Source organism: Panthera leo, chromosome B4 (genome assembly GCF_018350215.1).
Source record: "Panthera leo isolate Ple1 chromosome B4, P.leo_Ple1_pat1.1, whole genome shotgun sequence".
Lineage (NCBI taxonomy): Eukaryota > Metazoa > Chordata > Mammalia > Carnivora > Felidae > Panthera > Panthera leo.
The window spans coordinates 83,483,291-83,505,992 of NC_056685.1; the positions used below are offsets into that span (position 1 = coordinate 83,483,291).

The 22,702-nt window shown below is 50.1% G+C and overlaps 2 protein-coding genes across 8 annotated transcripts; both read left to right on the top strand.

Moving 5' to 3' along the window:
- The first annotated feature begins 5,356 nt into the window (after positions 1–5,356).
- On the top strand, positions 5,357–16,040 carry PIP4K2C (phosphatidylinositol-5-phosphate 4-kinase type 2 gamma). Of its 3 annotated transcripts, XM_042946992.1 has the most exons (11): positions 5,410–5,665; positions 8,222–8,319; positions 9,023–9,119; positions 9,488–9,631; positions 11,909–12,055; positions 12,247–12,285; positions 12,881–12,994; positions 13,366–13,633; positions 13,841–13,944; positions 14,130–14,252; positions 15,649–16,040. In XM_042946992.1, the coding sequence occupies exons 1-10, from the start codon at positions 5,492–5,494 to the stop codon at positions 14,208–14,210; spliced, it is 1,266 nt and encodes a 421-aa protein (XP_042802926.1). In that variant the 5' UTR covers positions 5,410–5,491; the 3' UTR covers positions 14,211–14,252; positions 15,649–16,040. The 3 variants fall into 3 exon arrangements, with proteins under 3 accessions (XP_042802927.1, XP_042802926.1, XP_042802925.1); XM_042946993.1 differs by lacking the exons at positions 5,410–5,665; positions 15,649–16,040 and adding an exon at positions 5,357–5,403 and having other exon boundaries at positions 14,130–15,626; XM_042946991.1 differs by lacking the exon at positions 15,649–16,040 and having other exon boundaries at positions 14,130–15,626.
- Positions 16,041–17,283: 1,243 nt separating this feature from the next.
- DTX3 (deltex E3 ubiquitin ligase 3) lies at positions 17,284–22,508 on the top strand. Of its 5 annotated transcripts, none has more exons than XM_042946994.1 (6): positions 17,284–17,350; positions 17,463–17,527; positions 18,839–18,903; positions 19,097–19,173; positions 19,547–20,282; positions 21,245–21,803. In XM_042946994.1, exons 4-6 carry the CDS (start codon positions 19,145–19,147, stop codon positions 21,620–21,622), a joined length of 1,143 nt encoding a protein of 380 aa, XP_042802928.1. In that variant the 5' UTR covers positions 17,284–17,350; positions 17,463–17,527; positions 18,839–18,903; positions 19,097–19,144; the 3' UTR covers positions 21,623–21,803. The 5 variants fall into 5 exon arrangements, with proteins under 5 accessions (XP_042802928.1, XP_042802931.1, XP_042802932.1 ...); XM_042946997.1 differs by adding an exon at positions 21,811–22,508 and having other exon boundaries at positions 17,292–17,527; positions 21,245–21,462; XM_042946998.1 differs by adding an exon at positions 21,811–22,508 and having other exon boundaries at positions 17,293–17,527; positions 19,528–20,282; positions 21,245–21,462.
- Positions 22,509–22,702: the final 194 nt, after the last annotated feature.

Below are 22,702 nucleotides of genomic sequence, written 5' to 3' on the forward strand. Positions count from 1 at the left end.
CTTCTTTCAAACACGCGTCTCTCACACTGAGTGGTATTAGTCACGGAGATGGTAAAAGGAAAAATGGGAGCTAGAGGGCTGTGATCCTTCTCTCTCTCTCTCTCTCTCTCTCTCTCTCTCTCTCTCACTCACACACACACACACACACACGCACACACGCACACACACACACACACACAAAGCCTTAAGCAGAAGAATGTCTTAGCATCATTAAGAAGATACAGAAATAGACTCTTCCTCCCTCCTCTTTCACATATAGCACAGGGGAGGGTAAAATGGAAGGACTGCTAAATTACATGTAGAATTTTATTCATATACCCCTCATCTGAACCGAGGGAGTCCGGGTGTGCAACTCTACCCTCCAAAGTGTACCTTGGGCCTCCCTCTTCCTGTCCCCTGACCCCCCTGTCCCGATGACCGAGGACATGGATTGTTCAAGGGACTATTTCCCTTTCTCCTCAAAACTCCTTTTGATATTCTCTGCCCCAGAACTCATGAACAGAACCTAGAGTTAACTTAAAATATTTTGAGAATTTGAGGAGGCAGACTCTTCACAACAGTCTATCAAATGGTTGCTCATCTGTCAGGTGATAGTTATAGGCAAGCATAGCCAATGATTGCTTCTTTGGGTTTGGGGGGGTGAACACACTGGGAAATTCCAAGTGTTTTTTGCCACAGTGAGGAGCTGGATTCTTTTCTCTGTCCCATATTGGGCTGCATGTTCTTCCCATCTCCACCTTTTGGTTTGGGACCTTCCAGTTCATTGACAAAATATCTATCTCAAGATGCTTTCCTTTCAGGCTAGAGCCTCACTTTACCCCATGATATGTCAAAAAATTTCTCTTGACACAAATCCTTTGATAATATGTCCCCATCTGGTACTAAGTGCACTTTAAAGAAAGGGGCAGAGCAGACTGGGGGGAGGGTGGTTAGAGGGGAGTGCTCTTTCCCCAGCACCACCCCATGTAATTGATAGGACTGTTATTTTAGTGTCCTTCCACATGGTGCTAGGGTGGTTTTCTAGGTAACTGCAGGGATGGAGAGTGGAGGTCATAAGTCACTCCAAATCAAGAAACAAAGCCTGATGTCCAAATACCCAGTCTTACGTACGGTGGAAGAACAGGATCCCCCAGCAGGCAACCATCACCTAGTTTTGAAGTCAGGAAAGAAAGCTTGGTGTGAGTACCAGCTGGCAAATATAGGTTGTATCGGCCTGTGACTCCTTCAAGGGAAAAAGTTCCTTCCTCTGTTACCTGTTGGGCCCCTTTTTAGCAATTAGGGAGACATGCAGGGAAAAATATACCAGAAGGGTGTAGAGTAAATCCAAAGCAGTGATATTCAAACATTTTTCAAAACAACTCTTTTATGGAACCCCGATATAAAAAATAACTAAAAGTGATGCAGATCTGGGCAGTTTCCATTTTCTTTATTTGGTGGAAAGTGCTTCCTTGGTGGAGAAGCTCTTGAATAGTCCTAAGAGTTTAGAACCTGAGGGTTCTGTAAAGTAGTTTGAAAACCACTGCTCTGAAGGAAAGGGGTTCCAATCTGCCTCCCCTGCCCCAAGCCCATAACCTAGAGCAAAGAGGGAAAGTCCCAATGGGAGAAGAAGGAAGATACCTATGCCCCTGTAGACTTGAGCTAAGATTTGCCAACAGGGCACCTCAGAATCACTTGGGCTTTATTTAATCTTGCCACCAAATGATTCTTTTAAAACACTTAAGAAACTGTGAAGGTGTAGGGCAGATGAGGAGAGAGATGTAAGGGAAATATAATTCACTTACATAAATAAGAACACACACACAAGGCCTTCACCAGAAGCTTCACTCTACATCCCCCCACCCCTTCCCACCACCACAGCATCCCTTTCGGAGAGCTAGGGTCACCACAAAGGGGCACCTGGCCTGCCCACTCACATCTGCCAAAATGTTGCATGCCAGCGTGGAAGACAAACCAAACCGCACAAACCCCAGTGTGTATTTACTTGATGTACATAGATACCTTGAAAATAAAATAAATTCAACGATGACTCTGTGGTGTTGTAAATCTTTATCCCTCCCCAGTCTCACTCCCTTACTTGCTTGTAATGGCATTTGACAGTGTGGTGGATATCCTTCCAGATGTTTCTCTATAGATTTACACACATTTTTTTTTTTCCCACTTGACAACATATTCTGGAGACCTCTTCGTGTCATCATACGTAGATTTGCCTCGTTAAAATATAGATATAATTTTTCAAAAACGTATTCTATAATTTATTCAACCATTCCGGTACTGATGGACGCCTATCTAGGTTGTTTATAATTTTTAACAAAAAATAGTATCCCATTCTCTTCATTTTTTCCCACAGACCATCACCTCAGTCCCAGTATCAATTCTGTCCCTCTCCAGTGGTGCCTGGGTGGCTCAGTCGGTTGAGCATCTGAATTTGGCTCAGGTCATGATCTCACGGTTCATGAGTTCAAGCCCCACATTGGGCTTGCTGCTGTCAGTGTGCGGAGCCTGCTACAGATCGTCTGTTCCCTTCTCTCTCTGCCCCTCCCTGGCTCATTCTCTCTGTCTCTCTCTCAGTCATTCATTCATTCATAAAGTAAGCGCTACACCCAACATAGGGCTTGAACTCACAACCCAGAGATCAAGAGGCACGTGCTCTACCGACTGAGCCACTCAGGTGTCCCCTACCTCCATTTTAGAGCTTACCCCTACATGTCCTCTCTGCTCATGCCTCGGAGCTTCTTTTTTTTTTTTAATTTTTTTTTTAACGTTTATTTATTTTTGAGACAGAGAGAGACACAGCATGAACGGGGGAGGGGCAGAGAGAGAGGGAGACACAGAATCGGAAGCAGGCTCCAGGCTCTGAGCCATCAGCCCAGAGCCCGATGCGGGGCTCAAACTCGCGGACCGCGAGATCGTGACCTGAGCTGAAGTCGGACGCTTAACCAACTGAGCCACCCAGGCGCCCCGCCTCGGAGCTTCTGAGATGAGTGGAGAAAACTGCAAGACCAAAACACCGGGGCAACTGAAAGCCTAGGAAGCAAACTGGCCCTTCGGTGTTGCTTACCACTTCTGTGTATCCCTACTCGGTTTCCTCCCCTGCTTCCCAGAGCAGGTGGTTAAAACTCCTCACTATCCTTTCTCACCTCCTCTCTTAGGCAACAATTAAGGCAACTGAGCATGAAATTCTTCATGTCCTCTCCATACCTACACACATACTTATATCTGCACTAACCCTTTCCTTTCTTCCTTCTAACAAGTGGTGCCTGGGTGGCTCAGTCTGTTCAGCATCTAACAAGTGATAAATCTTCTCTGGACTAAAGCAAATCTCTTCTATATCCTTCATTCTTGAGATACTTACATAGACCCAATATATACAATACCTAAAAGTGATGCAGATGGGCGGTTTGCATCTTCTTTGTGATTTCTTCACTTCTTGTAAGGTCTCCCTGAAAAGTGTGTTTCTTTTATTTTTTTAAAGTACTCTCTATGCCCAGTGCCCAATGTGGGGTCCAAAAACTCATAATGCTGAGATCAAGAGTCACATGCTCTATTGACTGAGCCAGCCAGGCGCCCCGAAAGTGTTCTTTTACTGTGTTTCTCCATACATGACTCCCCATCTTGTTTTCTTACAGCCAGATTTCCTGACAAAGTCTCAAGCTTCCCCTCCCCACTTCTTTGCCTCCCATTCATTCCTCAGCTCACCTTGAACTGGCTCTTGTTCTGCTGACACAGCTTCTCAAAGGTCACTGGTTGCCAAATACAATGGGCACTTCTCCATCCTTGTCTGCTTCACCCCTCCATGACATGTGACACAACTCTTGACTCCTTCCTTTTGGAAACTCTACTCTCTGGTTTCTGTGACCCTGCTCTCCTGGCTCCTTTCATTTAGTCTTATTAGTCTTCTGCCACTGGCATCTTAAATGCTGGTCTATACCACGCTTTCTCTCTTAAATGCTGGTCTATACCATGCTTTCTCTCTTAAATGCTGGTCTATACCATGCTTTCTCTGGGAGATGTCCTCCACACCCATAGGTTCTCAATTACTCAATCTGTATCCCCAGCCCAGGCTATTCTGCTGAGCCCTGGGCTCATATGTTCAATTGCCCTCAGGTACCTCAAACACACTCCAAACTGAACTTGTCACCAAACTGCCCCCTTTCAGGTCACCACCACCAGGTCAGTCTGGGATTCATGCTCAAGGTCTCCCTTTTCCTCAAGCCCCACATCCACTCAGAATTTTTCAAATTGACATCAAACTGTATCTTTTTTTTTAAATTTTTAAATGTTTTATTTATTTTTGAGGCAGAGAGAGACAGAGCATGAGCAGGGGAGGGGCAGAGAGAGAGGGAGACACAGAATCGGAAGCAGGCTCCAGGCTTTGAGCTGTCAGCACAGAGCCCGACACGGGGCTCGAACCCACAAACTGTGAGATCATGACCTGAGCCGAAGTTGGACGCTTAACCAACTGAGCCATCCAGGCGTCCCAAACTGTATCTTTTTAAAAAATGTTTATTTATCTTGAAAGAGAGAGAGAGAGACAGAGAGAGTGGGAGAGAGTATCCCAAGCAGGCTCCATGCTGTCAATGCTCTGAGCACCAAGCCTGAAGTGGGGCTCAATCCCCCAAACTGAGATCATGACTTGAGCAGAAATCAAGAGTCCCATGCTCAACTGACTGAGCCGCCCAGGCGCCCCTCAAACTATACCATACCTTTATTTATTTTTGAGAGAGAATGCATGAGTGGGGTAGGGACAGAGAGAAAGGGAGAGAGAATCCCAAGCAGTCTCCTCACTGTCGGTGCAGAGCCCGATGTGGGACACGAACCCACAAAGGGGGTTGTGAGATCATGACCCGAGACAAAGTCAGACGGCGTAACCAACTGAACCACGCACCCCTCAAACTATATGCCTTTACATGCCATTCCCTCGTTTCCTTCCCAACAGCCACTGTTTTAGTTCGCCATCATCTGTCTAGACTTTTAGAACACTCCTCCAGTCATCCTCCAGAATGATGCTTGAGTGGTCCTTGTGAAAGCACATTTAATCCATCGAAACCACTTAAGGAATCTCCTACTTCGTAAAGCAGCGCTTTGGGGAGGGAGGTTACTCCTAGAAACTGGGCAAAATCGGCAGGCGGCGACTTTGCAGCAACCGAGCCCCACCCACTCCTTCCCTGGAGTGAATCAGGCCTGCCCAGGTCGCGTCCCCATCGCCTCGGTGGCAGGTCCGGGCCTGGCGGACAGCCCACCGCCCGCAGGGAACACGGCTTCCGAGCGTCCGCCCCCAGCGCCAGGTGAGCCCACCCACCGCGCGGACGTTGGGGCCGGGCTGGCGCCAGGGGGCGGAGCCAGTCCCGCACCGCCCTGCTGCGCGCCTGCGGGGCAGCCTCCGGTCACGTGACGGCGGCGCAGGTGAGCACCGCTTCCGGGGTCGGGAGCCTGCTTCGCCGCCGGCTCGGGTTTTCCACTCAGTCGGGTGCACCCTCCGGAGAGGGAGACTATGGCGTCATCCTCTGTCCCGCCGGCTACCGTATCGGCGGCGACAGCGGCCCCGGGCCCGGGTTTCGGCTTCGCCTCCAAAACCAAGAAGAAGCATTTCGTGCAGCAGAAGGTGAAGGTGTTCCGGGCGGCCGACCCGCTGGTGGGCGTGTTCCTGTGGGGCGTAGCCCACTCGGTGAGACCTGGCATTAGCCCCCCATGAGCCCCGTCCAAACCCAGCTGCTCGTGCTCCTCCGGGCGTCCCTGTTTCCACGCTCCCGCCTGCGGAGCCCCTCGCGCTGCCACTTTTCCCCGCGGCTGTCCTGGTCCCTGCCCACCAAACCTCAGGTGTTCCCCGGCGTATCTTGTTTTAGACGTTGTTTCTTGGTTGGTTGGTTTTTGAAATGTAGGCTTTTGGTTCCCCTCCGCCCTACATTCCACCACCCTAGTTCCGCCTTCTCCACCTGAAATCCAACTTTCTCCCTTCTTCCTGCCGGGTCCAGCCTCAGCCCCAGGCCACAGAGACTGGCCCGGACCCGGCATCAGCTGGAAGGACATTAGGGGGAGTGGCTTTTCAGGGTTGGTGGTAGAGAGGTCTCCGGTGAGAGTGTGCGTGTGGAAGGGGAGCAGGGAAGGTAGCTGGATGAGGGGGATCGTTCGCTTTCCTTTCCAGCTGCTGTCCTTGATTTTGGAACCTTGGCTTTGAGGGAAGTTCCAGGCTTTCCTGGACTTTCTGATCCTACTTGTCCTTTCCTTTCCCTTCCAGAGGTACAACATTTCAGAGAAGCTACCCACCCTCAGCCTCATTAGGACTTATGTATGGTATATTTCTTTGGTCTTAATTGCATCCCCGTTGCTGGCTGGAGTGATGGCGTTTGGTGTAATTGGGGGACATCTCTGACCAAACAGATGGCTGAGGAGCTCTGGTCCTGGGGACACTATGATGGTGAACTTTAGAAACAGGTAGAGGCTATGACCTGGGAATGAGGAGGAGGCCAAAGAGGCCAGTGAATCTCTTTTTCTTTACTCATGTGCAGGATGCACAACTGTTGCCCCTTTTCCCTCAGATCTGGAGTGGGAGGGATGCCGTGACTTTGAATGTAACAGGCAATATTTTATGAATGCATTTCCTTGAATTGTTACAGTCATGGCAGGAGGTGAAGAGAATACAGTTTTTGTCCCCTCCTTAATTTGGGGTTTAAAATGTCGTTGGGGGTCTGCCAGCTCCCTTTTGCATTTGTGGTTCTGTGGACTGCTCCCAACTCCTGGGTGGTAATATCTTTAATTAGAGAGTATCCAGGCTAAGGCACTTGGGATGGGCAAAGCAGATGGAGGTAGGGCTGCCTCTCATACGTACCTTCCAGGTGACCCATCCATCCCTTTGGGAAGCTTAACAAGGAGGATTTTCCTTTGCTAAGGATAGAGGGTGTTACATGAGACCTGCCTCAGCTTCCCCAGGTATATATACTTTAGCTCCAACACCCCACCCTCCAGCCAACACACATTTACTTCAAGTGTCTAGAATGGAGAATTCCTTGAACATATGTCTTAGTGATGATTCAGCCTGCTTAACAGCAGGTGGCGAGGAGGGGCATGAAGAACTGTAGCTGAATTTTAGGCTGGGAATCTCAAGTGGCTTTTTTTCCCCCACCCTGGAGGAATATGTTCTGCCCTCCTTTTCTACTGAGAACGAGAGGAGCACAGTTTCACTGAAATCTGTGGGATTTAGGTTAGACTGCACTTCATAACCTGTGTTGAATGATCAAGTAAAGTTAGGCAAGGCATTCATTTATTCACTTAATAAACACTTCAGGACCCCTTGTGCCAAACATTATGCTAGCAAGGCACCCGAGAGATGCAGACAATTACAGCTGGTCCTTGCCCTTGAAAAGCTCATGATTTAGGTGGGGAATTTACATAAACTAGCCATTAGAGTCATGTGATAAGTGCACTGTTAAAGGTGGGTGAGCAGTACCATGGCAACGCTGGGGGGAAAACACATCTCCTTGGGATTTCTTAGTACAGGAACTCCCTTTCCACCCAAAATTAGCAGATGGTTGGCTCTGGGGGCCAGGGAGGGCATGTGTTGCTCGCCTCCTTTGGGCCGTGGGTTGGCTTGACTTTAGGAACAGATACCTTAATGAACTCTTATCTTCCGCCCACCTGCATTCCCTCTAGAATCAGCTGCTCTTCTTTACCTTACACCCAGGCAGGTGGGGACCTACTAGAGAGACCTGGGTCAGGGTGGTCTGGAAGGACTGGTCCTGTTTGTAAGGAGATGCCTCCTGCAGGATGTGGACATCTCATTCTTGTTGCTGTTGACTCCCCGGAGTCCCATTAACACTCTTGTGTACTTTAAGGAATGCCTTTTGTTTTGTTTTTAATGGAGCATGGAACTGTTTGTCTTGAGTCTGCTGAGGGTATTTTTTTTTTTCTTTAGAACTTCTCACAGCTTTAAAAATAGTCCTGAGCTGCTTACAGGGTTTGCCTAATATAAAATGACTGCTGTGAGCATGAAGTTCCACGGGGGTGGAGTGTGAGGGGCTGTGTGTGGGGGTTGCTCACTGCAGTCCTTGCTGGGCAGCAGAAGAGGTCAACGCATTCTCTCACCTCTGGCAAGTAGTTGCATAACCAGTGTTTTTAAAGGAATGAGGTTTGAGTTGCCCTTTTGTGACTCTTGCCCAGACACAGTGTAGAAGTAGCTCTCCGTACCCCTACTCACTGGCTCCCTATTCTTGTTTTGGCTTATCAGATCAATGAGCTCAGCCAGGTGCCTCCCCCAGTGATGCTGCTGCCAGATGACTTTAAGGCTAGCTCCAAGATCAAGGTCAACAATCACCTTTTCCACAGGTATGTGGAGATCCTTGGTCTTCTCACGTCAGCCTTCCCAGAAGAGAGTATTATGTAAGTTTAAGAGTTAAGATGCCATGAGTTGAAGGTTTTAGATGTGGAAGGCAACTTACAAATTCTATGTTCTAACCTCCTTCCCAGTGCAGAAATTCAGTATCGTGCAAAGAAACCATTGTAATGACTACCAGTGTAGAGAACGCTGGAATATTTCTACTAGTTTGTTTTTCATCTGACCTGGTGATACCATAGAGTAAATATATTTGGATGCCCTTACCATTAGCCTTCTGATAGAGACTGCTTGAAAGAAATATCTGAGTCTCCTAAGTGCTCCCGGTATCAAAAGATGCCATTCAAAACTGTGGCACCTATTGCCGATTTTAGGATGTCTCGAACTTGCATGAGATTTGGGAAACACTACTGTTTGGCTGTGCATTAGATCCTGGTTTGTTTAAGCTGCTTACCAGCCATGTGTTTGAAGCAGGCCCCTCAACCACCCTGTGCTACAGACTCTCCTTCTATAAAATACCCCTTTAAATATAGGGAATAAAATAAAGGAAAAAATATACCCCTTTAAAGGACTTCACAAGAGTTTTATGAGACTCAAATAAGGTAATGTGTATGAAGGTGCTCTGTAAACTGTCAAGCCCTGTATAAATGTAATATTGTTAACTTTGTTTTCTTGCCTTGAAAACCCTTATTTCAGGGAAAATCTGCCTAGTCATTTCAAGTTCAAGGAGTATTGCCCCCAGGTCTTCAGGAACCTCCGTGATCGATTTGGCATTGATGACCAAGATTACTTGGTGAGATTACTCGGGTTTTCGGGTGAGGGGAGTCATTTCTCCCTAACAAATGGGGAACTCCTTGGGCCGGTCATGTTTGGAGATATGAGAGCCTTGACAAGTCTGATTCTTTACCTATTTGTGGTCACAGGCATCTCAAAAATCTGATGAAAGCCACTTACCCTTTCCTTGGGGGAAAATGTGGCCACATTAAAAATTTTGCTTTCACTATCATTCACTCCATAGTAGGGTCATCAGATTAAGATCCCCAGCTCAACCTTTTATGCAAGGGTTTTATCCACTTTCAGGCACATTCACTTGACCATTATCCTATGACTTGCATCTCCATGCAAAGAGGAAAAGAGCCTCTGGCCTATTTGTGTCCCCAGGTATCCCTTACCCGAAGTCCCCCAAGTGAAAGTGAAGGCAGTGATGGTCGCTTCCTTATCTCCTATGATCGAACTCTGGTCATCAAAGAAGTATCCAGTGAGGACATTGCTGACATGCATAGCAACCTCTCCAACTACCACCAGGTCAGGCCTCTTTCCAGCTTCATCCTTTCCCCTTCCTCTCTATTCATAGTTTGGCTGCTAGAGCACATTGGGAGACTTCCTATCCCTTCTCCTCCCTGCAACGTATTTTGCTTCCCAAGAAGCACTTGACATCATGTATTTGAAAAGGAGGAATTTCATAAAAAGCCTCTGAATACCTCGTTGTGTTCTTTTCTAAATAGGAGAAGTTAGACGTGTTCCTTCTCCTTTGGCATTTATAATCGAAAAGCACTGTGGATTGATATGTAAAGGGCACACATACAGCAAAGTATAAACTGTAGACTAAGCCAGAATTAGGTGAAGTGTTAATGCCAAATATACTGTCAGGAATAAATGCGGTTTTGAAGAGAAAATCAGGATAAGCACACAATTGGGGATAAACTGGAGGAGAGAAGCCATGATCACATCCAGTCCTAAGTGGGATTAGGGAGGCTATTCTGTCTGATTAGATTAACTTGGAATGTGGAGTTTCTGGAATATTTTGGTGATAAAAACACTGAATATCTTCCTACCGAAGAAATATATCCCCAAAGTCAACGAGCAAGGAATAAATGAAAGACTCGAAAAATGTTTGGTTTATTCAACAAACACTGGATGTCTATTCTTACTAGGCCCTACATTAGGCAGTAGAGAAAGAAGTGAATGAGGAAGAGACCCTGTAGTATCTTTTGGTCTAACGGCAGAGAGTAGGAAATGAGCATTAGCACACAGCAAGATGTGTGCAGGAGTAGAGGTACGTAGAGAATGCTGTGGGAGTGCAGAGGAAGAGCATCCCAACTTACCTGGGGAAAGAGCTGCACTGGGAGGTTCAGGGAGAGATTTTTAGAGGGAATAGCATAGAAGTTGAGTCTTGGAAGACTAGAATGGACTCACGGGAAAGGTGGAAGAAAGCATTCGAGGCAGAGGAAAACACGTAAAGGCACAGAGCTCTGAGACAGGTATGTTGTTTAGAAATAGCCCTGTGAGTGCATTTTCAAGAATGGGTTAGAGAAAAGAATACCTTGAGTGAAGATGCCAAGTAGGAGGTAACGATAACAGTCTAGGTGAGGAATGACGAAGGCTGGAGGAGGGATGGCAGTGGACACACAGAGGAAGACCTGTGAGAGACTCATGGGAATTCAGGCAGAGATGCCTCCAGATTCCTGGTTAGGGATGACTGGGTGTCCACTCATTAACAGTTGGGAAGCAGAAAAAGAAACCGGTTTTGGGGAGAAGACAGCTTTGATTTAGATGTGTCGAATGCAGGGTTTCTACGGTTCTTCCAGATATAGATGTCCCGTAAGTGGTTGGGGAGTGGAGTTCAGGAAGGTAGAAGTGTAGATTTGAGAGTTACAGGTGAGTAGATGGTAATGAAAGCCGTAAATATGGATGAGGTTATTGATAGGGAAATGTGTGGAGAAGACCTGAAAAGAAGGCTGAGGATAGAACCTTGAGGAGCAAGTAGAGAGAGGAGCCCATGAAGGAGACTCTGAATCGCCGGATGCCCTGCTTTGTTCTGTGTGGGATTCGAGGAGGGACAGGAGGAGAATTGGAAGAGTGGCAGAGTGGGGCTCAGGGTGAAGAGAGTTCTGGCGAGAGACTGGTCAGTGGGATCCGGTGCCACCTACTTGAAATACAATGACTAGAATCCTTGTTGGATTTGGCAACTGAGGGATCTGAAGAAGGGAGGAGTAGAGAGATTTCAGAGGAAAACCGAGGGTATGATCTGATTTTACTGGTTTGAGGTGTAAACGAGAGGAAGTAGGTTGATTGCGGACTACTTTTCCGAGAAGGCTGGCTCTGAAGAGAAGTAGGCAGCAATACTGAGAGATGGCTAGCCCTGAAAGAGGCCACCATGCAAACATTTTTACTACAGGAATCTAGCCCACCAGGAAATGTTAATCTAGGTAAAATCACTTCATTGGTAAGCAGATGTCATTTCTAATCCTGGTTCTGTGACCCCTTGTACTTAAAGAGGGTCTAAAATAAGGATCATTCTTACCTTCCTCATCTCAAAGAGTGATGAAGAGGAAATGAGAGAAGGCACTGTCAGATTAAGAGACATTCTACAGATGGACTACATCAGAGGAGACGAGGAGCCCCGAGCGGCGTGGATAACCGCAGGCCTCTGTAACAGTCCCCACCACTTTTGGCCTCGTAATCTCGCTACTTGAAGTTGTCTGCCCTACCCTGGAACGGTGGTATTTGAACTCCCGTCCCTGGGCTGTTTATGCATTTACTGCTCAGCTTCTCCCCATTCCTTCCTCCCTTCTACCCCAGTACATCGTGAAGTGCCATGGCAACACACTGCTGCCCCAGTTCCTGGGGATGTACCGAGTCAGCGTGGACAGCGAAGACAGCTACATGCTTGTGATGCGCAACATGTTTAGCCACCGTCTTCCTGTGCACAGGAAGTATGACCTCAAGGTAAGAAGAGGATAGCTAGGGCTGAGGGAGAGGCTCCTGATAGCCTGAGAATGGGGAAGGGCCTGGGAGGGCACTTCGATGGTTCGTTTCAAAGGAAAGAAGACTGTGGGTTTGAGTACTTGTCTTAGGAGCTGGATCCTGACTATTCTTTTAGCCACTTCTGCTGACTTGATCTTTGGGTCTCTCCACAGGGCTCCCTAGTGTCCCGAGAAGCCAGCGATAAGGAAAAGGTGATACTAATATTAGATGATAGGGTGAGGGATGAGGGAGGGCAGATAAAGGGATCTCTTTAGGATAGAGGTAGGGATCGTCAGCTACTTATTCTTATCTTAAACCGCCAAAAAGAAGAGAGATGTAAACCTGTGCTGATCCAGGGATTAAATGTTTGGAATGCGCAGTGGAAAAAGGTGCTTTCTCACTGGCATAGGTTATTTCCTGTGGAAGGTTTGGGGATGGATGAAGATGACAGACTTTAAGAGTAAAATGCTTACCCTCTACCCCCCACTCCGGGTTCTTTGTATCAAGCAGCTATTTTTGCTTAAGAAGAAAAAAGAAAAGTCAGCATGAGGGGTCTTGACTGAAAGCCATAAGCAGAAGGTAATGGGATGTGATTTGGGGTACCGCTGCAGTGACTGAGTCTGGAGAAGCCACTAGAGCTGAGAACAGCCTCTGGGGCAGCATTGCAGTGTGGAGTCAGAGAGGGGCTGTAAGATCTCTCTCCCCTCAAAGCCACTGAGTTAGATGTAGAGCCCCAGGTAGAGCATGGTTCTCTGAGACCTTGGGGAGAGGGATATATTCCCAAGGTGTCCCTTTACTTATTTTCAGGTTAAAGAATTGCCCACCCTTAAGGATATGGATTTTCTCAACAAGAACCAGAAAGTTTATATTGGTGAAGAGGAGAAGAAAGTATTTCTAGAGAAGCTAAAGAGAGACGTGGAGGTGATGATTGGGGTGCTTTGGGAAGTAGCTGCTTCCTTTAGCTCCCCACAGGGCGGTTGTTTCTCCCATTCACAATCTGAGGGAACTGCTCCCCTTCCTTTTATTCTTTGGGTTCTCTGCATGTAGGGGAGTTGGGTTTGAGACATGAAAAACTCCTGGAGGTGACCCGTGGATGGGGTGGCTGGAATCAGTTAAAAGGATGACCTCAGATACCAGGACATTTATGTACTAAAGGGCAATGATATACTCCCTCAATCTGCATCCTTCCTTCCACCAAGAGGGCCTCAGAAGCTCAGGAGTGGAGGTATAAGGGTGGTATGTGGGAGTGGGGAAGGAGATCTGAGGTATCTGACTTTTCAGTGGGGTCTCAGTTCCTAGTGCAGCTGAAGATCATGGACTACAGCCTTCTGCTGGGCATCCATGACATCATTCGGGGCTCGGACCCAGAGGAGGAGGGACCTGTGCGGGAGGAGGAGTCAGAGGGGGATGGGGACTGTGGCCTGATGGGACCACCTGCGCTCGTGGGCTCCTATGGCACCTCCCCTGAGGGTATTGGCGGCTACATCCATTCTCATCGGCCCCTGGGCCCTGGAGAGTTTGAGTCCTTCATTGATGTCTACGCCATCCGGAGTGCTGAGGGTGAGAAAGGTTCTGGGAATATTAAGGGTGGAGGGCGGGGAGGGGGGGTGGGGGGAGTGGGGGGGGGGTGGAGGGCTTGGCCTTGTAGAACAGAGACCAGGGTGGTGGGTGGAAAGGCTGCTTAGCTTTTCAAAACAGATCTGATTGCTTCTTTGGGAGAGAGAATTGGGACAACACATGCTCTTCATTGCTGGTTTCTTTCCCCAGGGGCCCCCCAGAAGGAGGTGTATTTTATGGGCCTCATTGACATCCTGACACAATATGATGCCAAGAAGAAAGCAGCTCATGCGGCCAAAACCGTCAAACATGGGGTGAGGGTTCCCCAAAGCCTTCCTGTCTTGACTGTTTGGGAACAGGGAGCCTTTTGTGCTGGAGCAGTGGGGTGGCAAAAGGACAAAGGGTTGGGGATGGAAGTGGTGTGGAGTGGAACGGAGGGTAGGCAGTGGGGAGAGGTGTCAGGGTGGCCTGACACCGTGTTCCCTATCTCCTGTCACAGGCTGGGGCAGAGATCTCCACTGTGCATCCTGAGCAGTATGCTAAGAGATTCCTGGATTTTATTACCAACATCTTTGCCTAAGAGACTGCCTGACTCCATGCTGACTGCTGCTTTATGTTCAAGGTGGCAGGGTTGTGAGAGGCTTAGGGGAATTGTGGAATGTTGACCACTGTTTCTTCTCTTCCTCCTTTGTTAAATACTAGCTACAGGCTCCTTCTATTCAGATAACTCCATCTTGTTGAGTAGGCTCTTCCTGGCCCTCAGAAATACATTGTCCTATCTCCCCGTCTAGTTTTCTTCCTTCTCTCTCTCCCCCCCAAGAAGTCTGCTTGCTTCATGAGAGTGTTAATGTTGACTCACTCCCAAGTGCCTTGATCTTTGTACATGTCCTGTTGTTTCTATAACATAGGAGGTGATGGGGGAAGGGGGTTCTCTGCCATCTTCAGGACCTGACTGGACAGATGGACCTGGCTCAAGAAGCTACTCCGGATGCACTTTGCTGCATGGGATACACTAAGAGTGTCTGAGTTTTGCTGATAACTTTATAGAACTCACTGTGGCATGCCTCCTTCCCAGGAGGTCCTGGGAAGGAGGACTTTCAAGATACTACAGTTGTGGGTGCTGGCATGCACATATGTGATGGGATGTGGCCCATCTTACACACACATGGGGTGGAGAGTGGCGAGCCGGCTGGCACCTCACAGAGGTGGGATCCAGGAGGAGTCGCGATTATGTGGGGAACTGGAGGTCTTTGTCAAGAATTGACTGCTCTCCAACCTCTTCCTTCACCCCACTTCTGCCCCCCACCCCAGTACTTTGGGCACAAGAGCCAAGAGATGACCAAAGTGTTCAAGTCTGGGTGAAGATGTTTGTTGCTGCTCTTCACCAGGACCTCCCATGCCTCCTGGGGCTGGAACCCTTCAGTGGGGGTGTGGGCAGTTCTGGAGGCTGGGGTGATGGGCCAGGGTATAAGGTTCATTCCCAGTGCTAGATTTCCTTTCTTCATGTCTAGCCATCCCTGAGGTTTTATTCCCAGCAGGGGGGAATATCTGTACCCGGGTCAACCCTGGTCATTTCAAGAGGATGAAGGTCTCCAGTGTGGGGGCCTCCATTCTCATTGGCCCCTGGGCCCTGGAGAGTTTGAGTCCTTGGAGGTGTGCGCCTAACATTTCCTTCCCAGCCCCTTCTCAAACCCTTTTTCCAGTTGGATTTGTCACTCTGTTCCTTTCTTTCTCATCCCATACCGCTACTGTGTCTCCCAGGGGACAGATGGCCTTCTTTGTCATCTTCACTCTCCACCCCCAGAGAGGAGTCAGAGCCATAACTCAATCACCCGGCCTCCTCCAAAGAGTTGAAATGACATGTGATAGTCTCAGAATGTAGAGGACCCTGATGAACCAGATAGTGGCCTCCCCTCCCCCTAATGCCTCTGGGGCTAAGGCAGCCATTCTTGCTACCCTCCATCCCCCTTACGGCTTCTACTACGCTTTTTTTTTTTTTTTTTTTTTTTAACATAAAGATGGGCACCAGCGACTGGCCTGTGGGGATGCAAAGATTCTTTGCTCTGTATCTAGCTGGACTGATCTCACAAGAAGTCATGCAGTCATAAAAGAGACTTCCTTTCTCTCCTCCATCTTCTGCTCCAGAGGAAGTAACAAGAGGAGTCCACGGCTAAAGATTAGAGCCCCTATAATATCTCCCGTCAGGGGCCTGATGGTCTCTCTCATTCCAACCATCTACCTTTCCCCTGTTGAATGCAATAAAACTCCGTGACACCAGCAGCTGTTGCTCTTTAGAAATTGGTTTTCTGACCATGTGGCTGATGTATCATGAGCAGTATGGTCTTCATTTGTTGCTTCTGTTTTTCATCTTTTTTGTTTTATTAATTAATAAAAAAGATCTTGTGTATTTACTCCCATTGCTGTCATTGTATAGGAAGTAACTTATTGAAGCCATATTCCTTCACAGGCATGCCTCCCCTCCCCCACTTTCCTGAGGAACACTGTGCTTAGGGGTGTGGAGACCAGATGAAGAATTGATCTTTAAGGTGTTAGGCTCCTAACTAAGAATGTGGCTTTCTAGATAGATAGCTGTGAACTTAAAAGGTTGTGAGGGGTGTGCATGGGAATGAAAAACTTACTCTCCAGCTTTGTGGGAGTTCAGCTATGGGTTGGGGCAGGGAGAACAGATGATGTGACTGCCCCTCTTCCCCCAGGGTTCTGGGCTTGATCACACACCCATTCCTGTAAAGGTGAGTGAACCTCTCAAAGCACGCATGAAGGAGCTAAAAGAAGGCACTGGGTGTCCCCCAGGCTTCCTGGGAAAGATATCCTCTCTGCAGAGCAGGAAGAGGACAGCAGGGTCCTGGGAAAGAAAAAAGTGACCAACCCTCCAGCCCAGAGGGGGAGTGAAGAAAGGGGTGGATAAACAGAGGTTGTTGCCAGTCTGGGAGATCCAGCACTGTTTGGCTGATGAGGTCTTTTGGCTGGTGGAAAAACCTGGCTTGATGTGGCCCCAGGGAAGTGAGTTGGACTGGGGGCGGAGATTGCTCTGATGTGGGAAGCAGAACAGAACAGAGCTGTTTTTTTCTTTGAGAGTTTTTAACTCTATTTAAACCATAGACTTGACATCCCCCCCCCCCACCCGCAAGGCATTAAAAAAAAAATGTATTCACCTCCCATTCGGCACTGGCCTCAGTATCCCTGTTTGTGGAAACAAAAATCAGAGGCACTTACCAACACCCATCTGGGAGCAGGTTGTGGGGGTCACAGAAGGTAACAACCTAGGAAAAGGCAAGCGATGAGGGAAGGAATTGAAATAGTTTAGTCCTGAGGTTTGTTTATTTTTCAGAACCAGTGCTTTTCTTTTTACTATGACTCTTCTTCCCTTCCCGAATTAGTCCTCAAAGGCCCTTCTAGCATAAGGATCACAGAAAAATTGCCCCCTTGCCCACCTACCTAACCGACACTCCTCGCCCACCCATCCACCACCAGCTTGCTGAAGCCGCCACGCAGCTGGCTGGAATAGCAAAGGCAGAGGGCCCCTCCCGGGAGGGGGAAGCGAGAAGGGTGGCGTCTCCAAGAGATTTAACCTCCTACCCTCGGTTCCACACGCCACCCCCTCCCTCCAAAGACTGGGACAGCGCCTCCATTTTTGTTTTGGGGCGGAAGGGCAGGGGCTCTTGCATGGAAGGGGGTCAGAGGAAACGGTGATTATCACCTGTACGGGAGAAGCGGGTGCTGTCCTCCCTCCTACCCTTTCTCTCGGTCTGCACCCCCTCTGCAAACTCCCCCCCCCCACCTTCTCGGGGTCTCCCCCCCCCCTTGTTGCTAGGGCCCAGACCGTCATCCCAGCAACAGCCTCAGTCATGTGACCGGCAATGGCGGCGCTGACGAGAGGTAGGTGAGCCCGGCGCCCCCCACACCCACCGCGCGCCCCCCGGACCCCGCTCGCACCCCCCGCGCGCCTTCCCTGCCCCCCCTGAGCCCCCTCCTCTGCCTCCTCACCCGCGCGCGGCGCCAGGGGCCCCCTCCACGCCTGGCGGATCCTCTTCCTATCACCCTCCAGCCTTGGCCTCCATTTGGGGGTTCTGGGGACTGCGATCGGGCCGACATGCACCCCCACCCAGTGCTGGGGCTCTGGGGGCTCCGGCGAGAGGGGGACGTGGGGGTTGGTTCTGGGTCTTGCAGGAGGTCATGGGGGGAGGGGTGGGGCTGCCTCAGTTGATGCCCCCAGGGACCCTCGCCCCTCCCGGCTGCCCCTGTCTGGCCTCTGTCTGGAGGGAGGGACTGGCCCTGTGTCCGGCCTGGGTTGCCCCAGAGGAATCGGAGACCCAGCATAAGCTGTGGCCCCGCCTCCCTTTTCTGTGCCAGCAGGACTTGGAGCTAAGGACATCTAGGTCCTGGGTTCCCTCTGATGGCGAGGGGGGTGTTCCACCTTGGACAGACCGAAGGAGCTGAGGTTCTAGGATTTCAATTTCACTTTCTGAACCTGGAGGTGCAAATGGCTTTGAGGGGACTATGATGGAGGCACAAACAGAGCCGCTCCCCTTTGGATCAGTCTAGGAATTGAGGTCACACTAATGGCCCCTCTTTCTATTTGAGCTACATGTGGAGGTGTTGTAGGTACACCTCTGTAGCTGAACATGGTTAAGACTCAGGGGAAACAGCAGGCTCCTCCAGCTGAGCCCCTGCTATTCCCCACCCCTCCCTAAATGCAGACTGGGTTGCTGACAGGCTTATGCTCTAGTGCTGGGTTTAAAAGGTGACAGTAAGAACTTTGTTATTGCAGGGGTTCTTGCCACTTTGTTTGCATTCCAAACGGACTTCTCCTCAAAGAAGTCTCCCTAGCGATAGGGGCTGAATTACTTGGGAATATGGGGCACGGTAAGGAGTTGGGAGCCTAGGAAATCTTCTTATCCATGTGATCTGAGGGAGGTGGCAGGAAAGTCCTCCATCTGTGTGGGCTTTCACCCTTCCTGACTTCTCTTATCTGTGCCCTAGGCTTTCTCCATAGCCTCAGAGCTGGAGGAGAAAAGAGGAAAGTTAGCATTGTTGAAGTTCCATCTTTAGCAACTTGGGGAGAGGCTGGGGAATGGATTCTGCAGGAAAGAAGGAGAAGAAATGGAAGAGGAGTTTCTGATTTGTTTCTGGGCTGCCGGTGGAGTGACATTGGTCATCATAACCCTTTACTGTCCCCCTTCCCCCTAGACCTGGTCAGCTGAGTGTGGAAAAAGAGGAATTTCTGCTGCTTTCATCGTCCATGGGCTTTCCAGGTATGTGCCTCCCTTGGGAACTTCAGCTTTCACCTGTAAATTGGTTTCCTCCATTCCATGTGCCAAGTAATCCCATTCCCAGTAACTTATACCCAGGTTCCCAGTCTTCTGTTACATGGGCTGCTGGGTTGGGGCACGTGGGAAGGGGGTAGGGGGCTTCTCACTTTCCCTCCTTTTCCTTTCCACCTACCAGGTCACACAACCTACAAGTAGGGAGCAGGGACAGAGAGAGAGAGCCTGCATGCCAATTCTAAGCTCTTCAGGATCAAAGTGAGCAAAAAGGAGGGTCAAAAAGTCTCCCTCCCCTTTAAAGAACCCAGTTTTCACCCAGAGGGAGGAGGGCTAGATGATTTCTGTGATCTTGGGAGGAGTGTAAAGAGAACCAAGACTGATGCTTGGCTCAGATGATGATAATAATAAAGTTATTAAAACTTGTTTTGCTCTTCAGTGGGTGCTGGGGGTTTGAAAGATAGGAGGAGACAGAAAATGAACTTGGGGGAGGAGTTGGGGTTGGCCTTTGAGACAGTAGAGGTAATATAGGGTTGGAAAGGAACCTGAAGTAGGAGGCACTGACTTTGTCAAATAGGGACCCCCCACCCTGAGTCCCTTTCACCCTGGGGGCAGTGTCGTTCGTCCTGTCCAGAATGGCAGCCTGTGGAGGCACCTGCAAGAACAAGGTGACTGTCTCTAAGCCTGTGTGGGACTTCCTGAGCAAGGAGACCCCAGCCCGGCTGGCCCGGCTTCGGGAGGAGCACCGTGTGTCCATCCTCATAGACGGCGAGACTTCTGACATCTATGTCCTCCAGCTTTCCCCGCAGGGCCCTCCCCCTGCTCCTCCTAATGGGCTCTACCTGGCCCGGAAGGCTCTCAAGGGGCTGCTGAAAGAGGCCGAGAAAGAGCTGAAGAAAGCTCAGAGGCAGGGAGAGCTTATGGGCTGCCTAGCTTTGGGGGGTGGTGGGGAACACCCTGAGCTGCACCGCCCAGGGCCTCCCCCTCCCCCTCTGCGAGCAGCCCCACTCCTGCCCCCAGGGGCTCGGGGGCTTCCTCCGCCTCCTCCTCCCCTACCCCCTCCTCTTCCTCCCCGCCTTCGGGAGGAGACAGAAGAGCAGGAGAGCACCTGCCCCATCTGTCTGGGGGAGATTCAGAATGCCAAGACATTGGAGAAGTGCCGGCACTCATTCTGTGAGGGCTGCATCACCCGAGCCCTGCAGGTGAAAAAGGCCTGTCCCATGTGTGGCCGCTTCTATGGGCAGCTGGTGGGCAACCAGCCCCAGAATGGGCGGATGCTGGTCTCTAAGGACGCCACACTCCTGCTGCCAAGCTATGAGAAGTACGGCACCATCGTCATCCAGTACGTCTTCCCGCCCGGTGTCCAGGGGGTAAGAAGACCTATGGCCTGCCTTTGCCCTTTGGTTTAGCCCAAGCTCCTTTGGTGTGCCCCAAGCATGTTCTCTGGCCTAGGAAAACTGGGTGAGGGGGAGTGTGTTCGTTAGATGTGATGTAGTCTTGCTGTCTCCCAGCATGCCTTCCCACTCAGTGCCCTGGAGCTGGGAGGTCCCCCTTGAGGCCCAGCTTTTCCATTCCACGACTCCAAGGCACACATGAAAATCAGGTATGGGAGAAAGGAATTGAATACCGTTTCCTTGATGACCTTGGACGTCATCAACTATTCCTGGCAGAGGTGAATTCCGTGGAGATGGTGGCTCACGTGTAGGCAGGCACAGCCCGAAGGGATCTGACCCTCCTCACAGAGCAAGAGCGTTACTTTGTTCCAGATTGACAAGGGAGGAAAATCTTGATGACAGTGGAAGGTTAAAACAGGAGTGGTCAAGAGCCTATGGGTGTTTTCCTGCTTGACCAAGAGTGATTGCCGGTCCTGGTTGGCAGAGGGATGAGGAAGCTCTGAAGAGGAGTAATGGGAAAATGGAACAGGTTAGGCAGGCAAAGAAGCACTGGGAGTGTTTTCAGGTGGGAGAAGGGAAGGCTGCAAGATAGATTATTGTCAGTCTTCACGTTTCTGCTGAGCTGTCTGGTGAGTAAGGACCAGCTACTTTCCGTCACTTTTGGGAATCCGTTCATTGCCGAATTGAGACTTGAGGGATTGAGGCCGCAGAAAGAACCTCTTTAACAGTAAGGGTTTTGTCCAAAGACAGGCTTCTGCTGCCCAAACCTGTCAAGGAAGTCTCTCCTTCCTTGAAAAGCTGTCAGCCTGTTGCTGCCCTGCCAGCATTAGCTGGGGGTGGCCCCAGACAGACAGCTGGCCAGGATGACCCTCTGTTGGCATCATGGGCCTTCAGATGCCCAGCTGCTCATTGTCCACTTTGCTTCCCCTTCCTCCCAGGCTGAACACCCGAACCCAGGAGTTCGGTATCCTGGCACCACACGGGTGGCCTACCTCCCGGACTGCCCTGAGGGCAACAAGGTGCTGACCCTGTTCCGCAAGGCATTTGACCAGCGTCTCACCTTCACTATTGGCACGTCCATGACCACAGGGAGACCGAATGTCATCACCTGGAACGACATCCACCACAAGACCAGCTGCACAGGGGGACCCCAGCTGTGCGACCCTCCTTCGTTTTCTTTTCCTTGGCTCCTCCCCTTCTCTCCATTTCCAGTGAGGGAACCACATCGGGCCCCTTCTCTCTGGGAACCTCCCAACTGGAGAGGACCACCCCCAAACTATTCAACCATCTTTTCTGTCCCAGTTTCTCTACATTAAACCTGGTCCAATATGCCCAGCTTCACCTATGAAAATAAGCAGAAGTGGGCTAAGTCATCTCAGATTTGGATATCCTTAGGGGAGACGGGAAGGGGCTGGAATGGGGCACCCAGAATGAAGGTGAGCATGAGGCTAATACAAGGAAGCTAAAACAGCTAATCCTGACCTTCATTTCTCTTTGCTCCCAGGTTTGGGTACCCGGACCCCACGTACCTGACCCGGGTGCAAGAAGAGCTGAGAGCCAAGGGTATCACAGATGACTGAAGGACGTCCCCTTTGCCAGGCCCTTGCCTTTCTCCATAGGACCCAGCGGAAGCCTCTGTTCTCCTCTCTCCCTCTGCCCCCCACACCACACAAATAGGGGACCAGTCTGACTGGGGAAGGAGTTCAGAGAGGGAGGGGGCAATCCCTTCCCTTGTCCCCCACAGGCCAAGTGCTTCAGTGCAGTGCGAGAGCCACTCCCTTCTGGCAAAAGGCTCTGCTCCCCTCCTCCCTGTGTACATACTCCCCATCTCCCTACCCCCTCCATTGCCCTTGGCTTTTTCTGGTATGTGCTGTGCTCCAGTGACTAAGCTGAGAAAGGACCTGGGTGGGGAGGGAGGGTCTCTTGAGCCCCCTGCCCCCACAAACTTCTCCACTGCTGAACTTAGGTGTGGGGGAGGGGGAATGGGGCTGGTGTGAGCCCCCAAGGAGCCGGCCTTGTGTGTTCTTCAGAAATAATCCCCCTTCTACCTTAACCTTGTCTTTTCTCTCCTGTGTCTCCGTCTCTGTCAGTCTGTCTCCCGCTCTTCTCTGCCCCCTATAAGGAGCCTCTTTACCCTGTTCTGGAATCGCCGCCAGACTGTAGCTTTTAATTTAATAAAAATAAAGTAAAATATGCAACTCTCCATGCCACACCCGTTCAGTTCTGTGGACCCGGGTGGGGGTGGGGTGGGGAGCGGAACCTGCTGAGAAGGGGAAGGGGGTGGTGGTCGGGGGGGAAATCCCTGTGTATCTCCCCAGTCTCTCTGTCTCCAGAGCGCTTGGGGAGAAGGTATTTAGTGGGCTCCTGACGCTTCCATGTCTGAATCGGGATTTAGA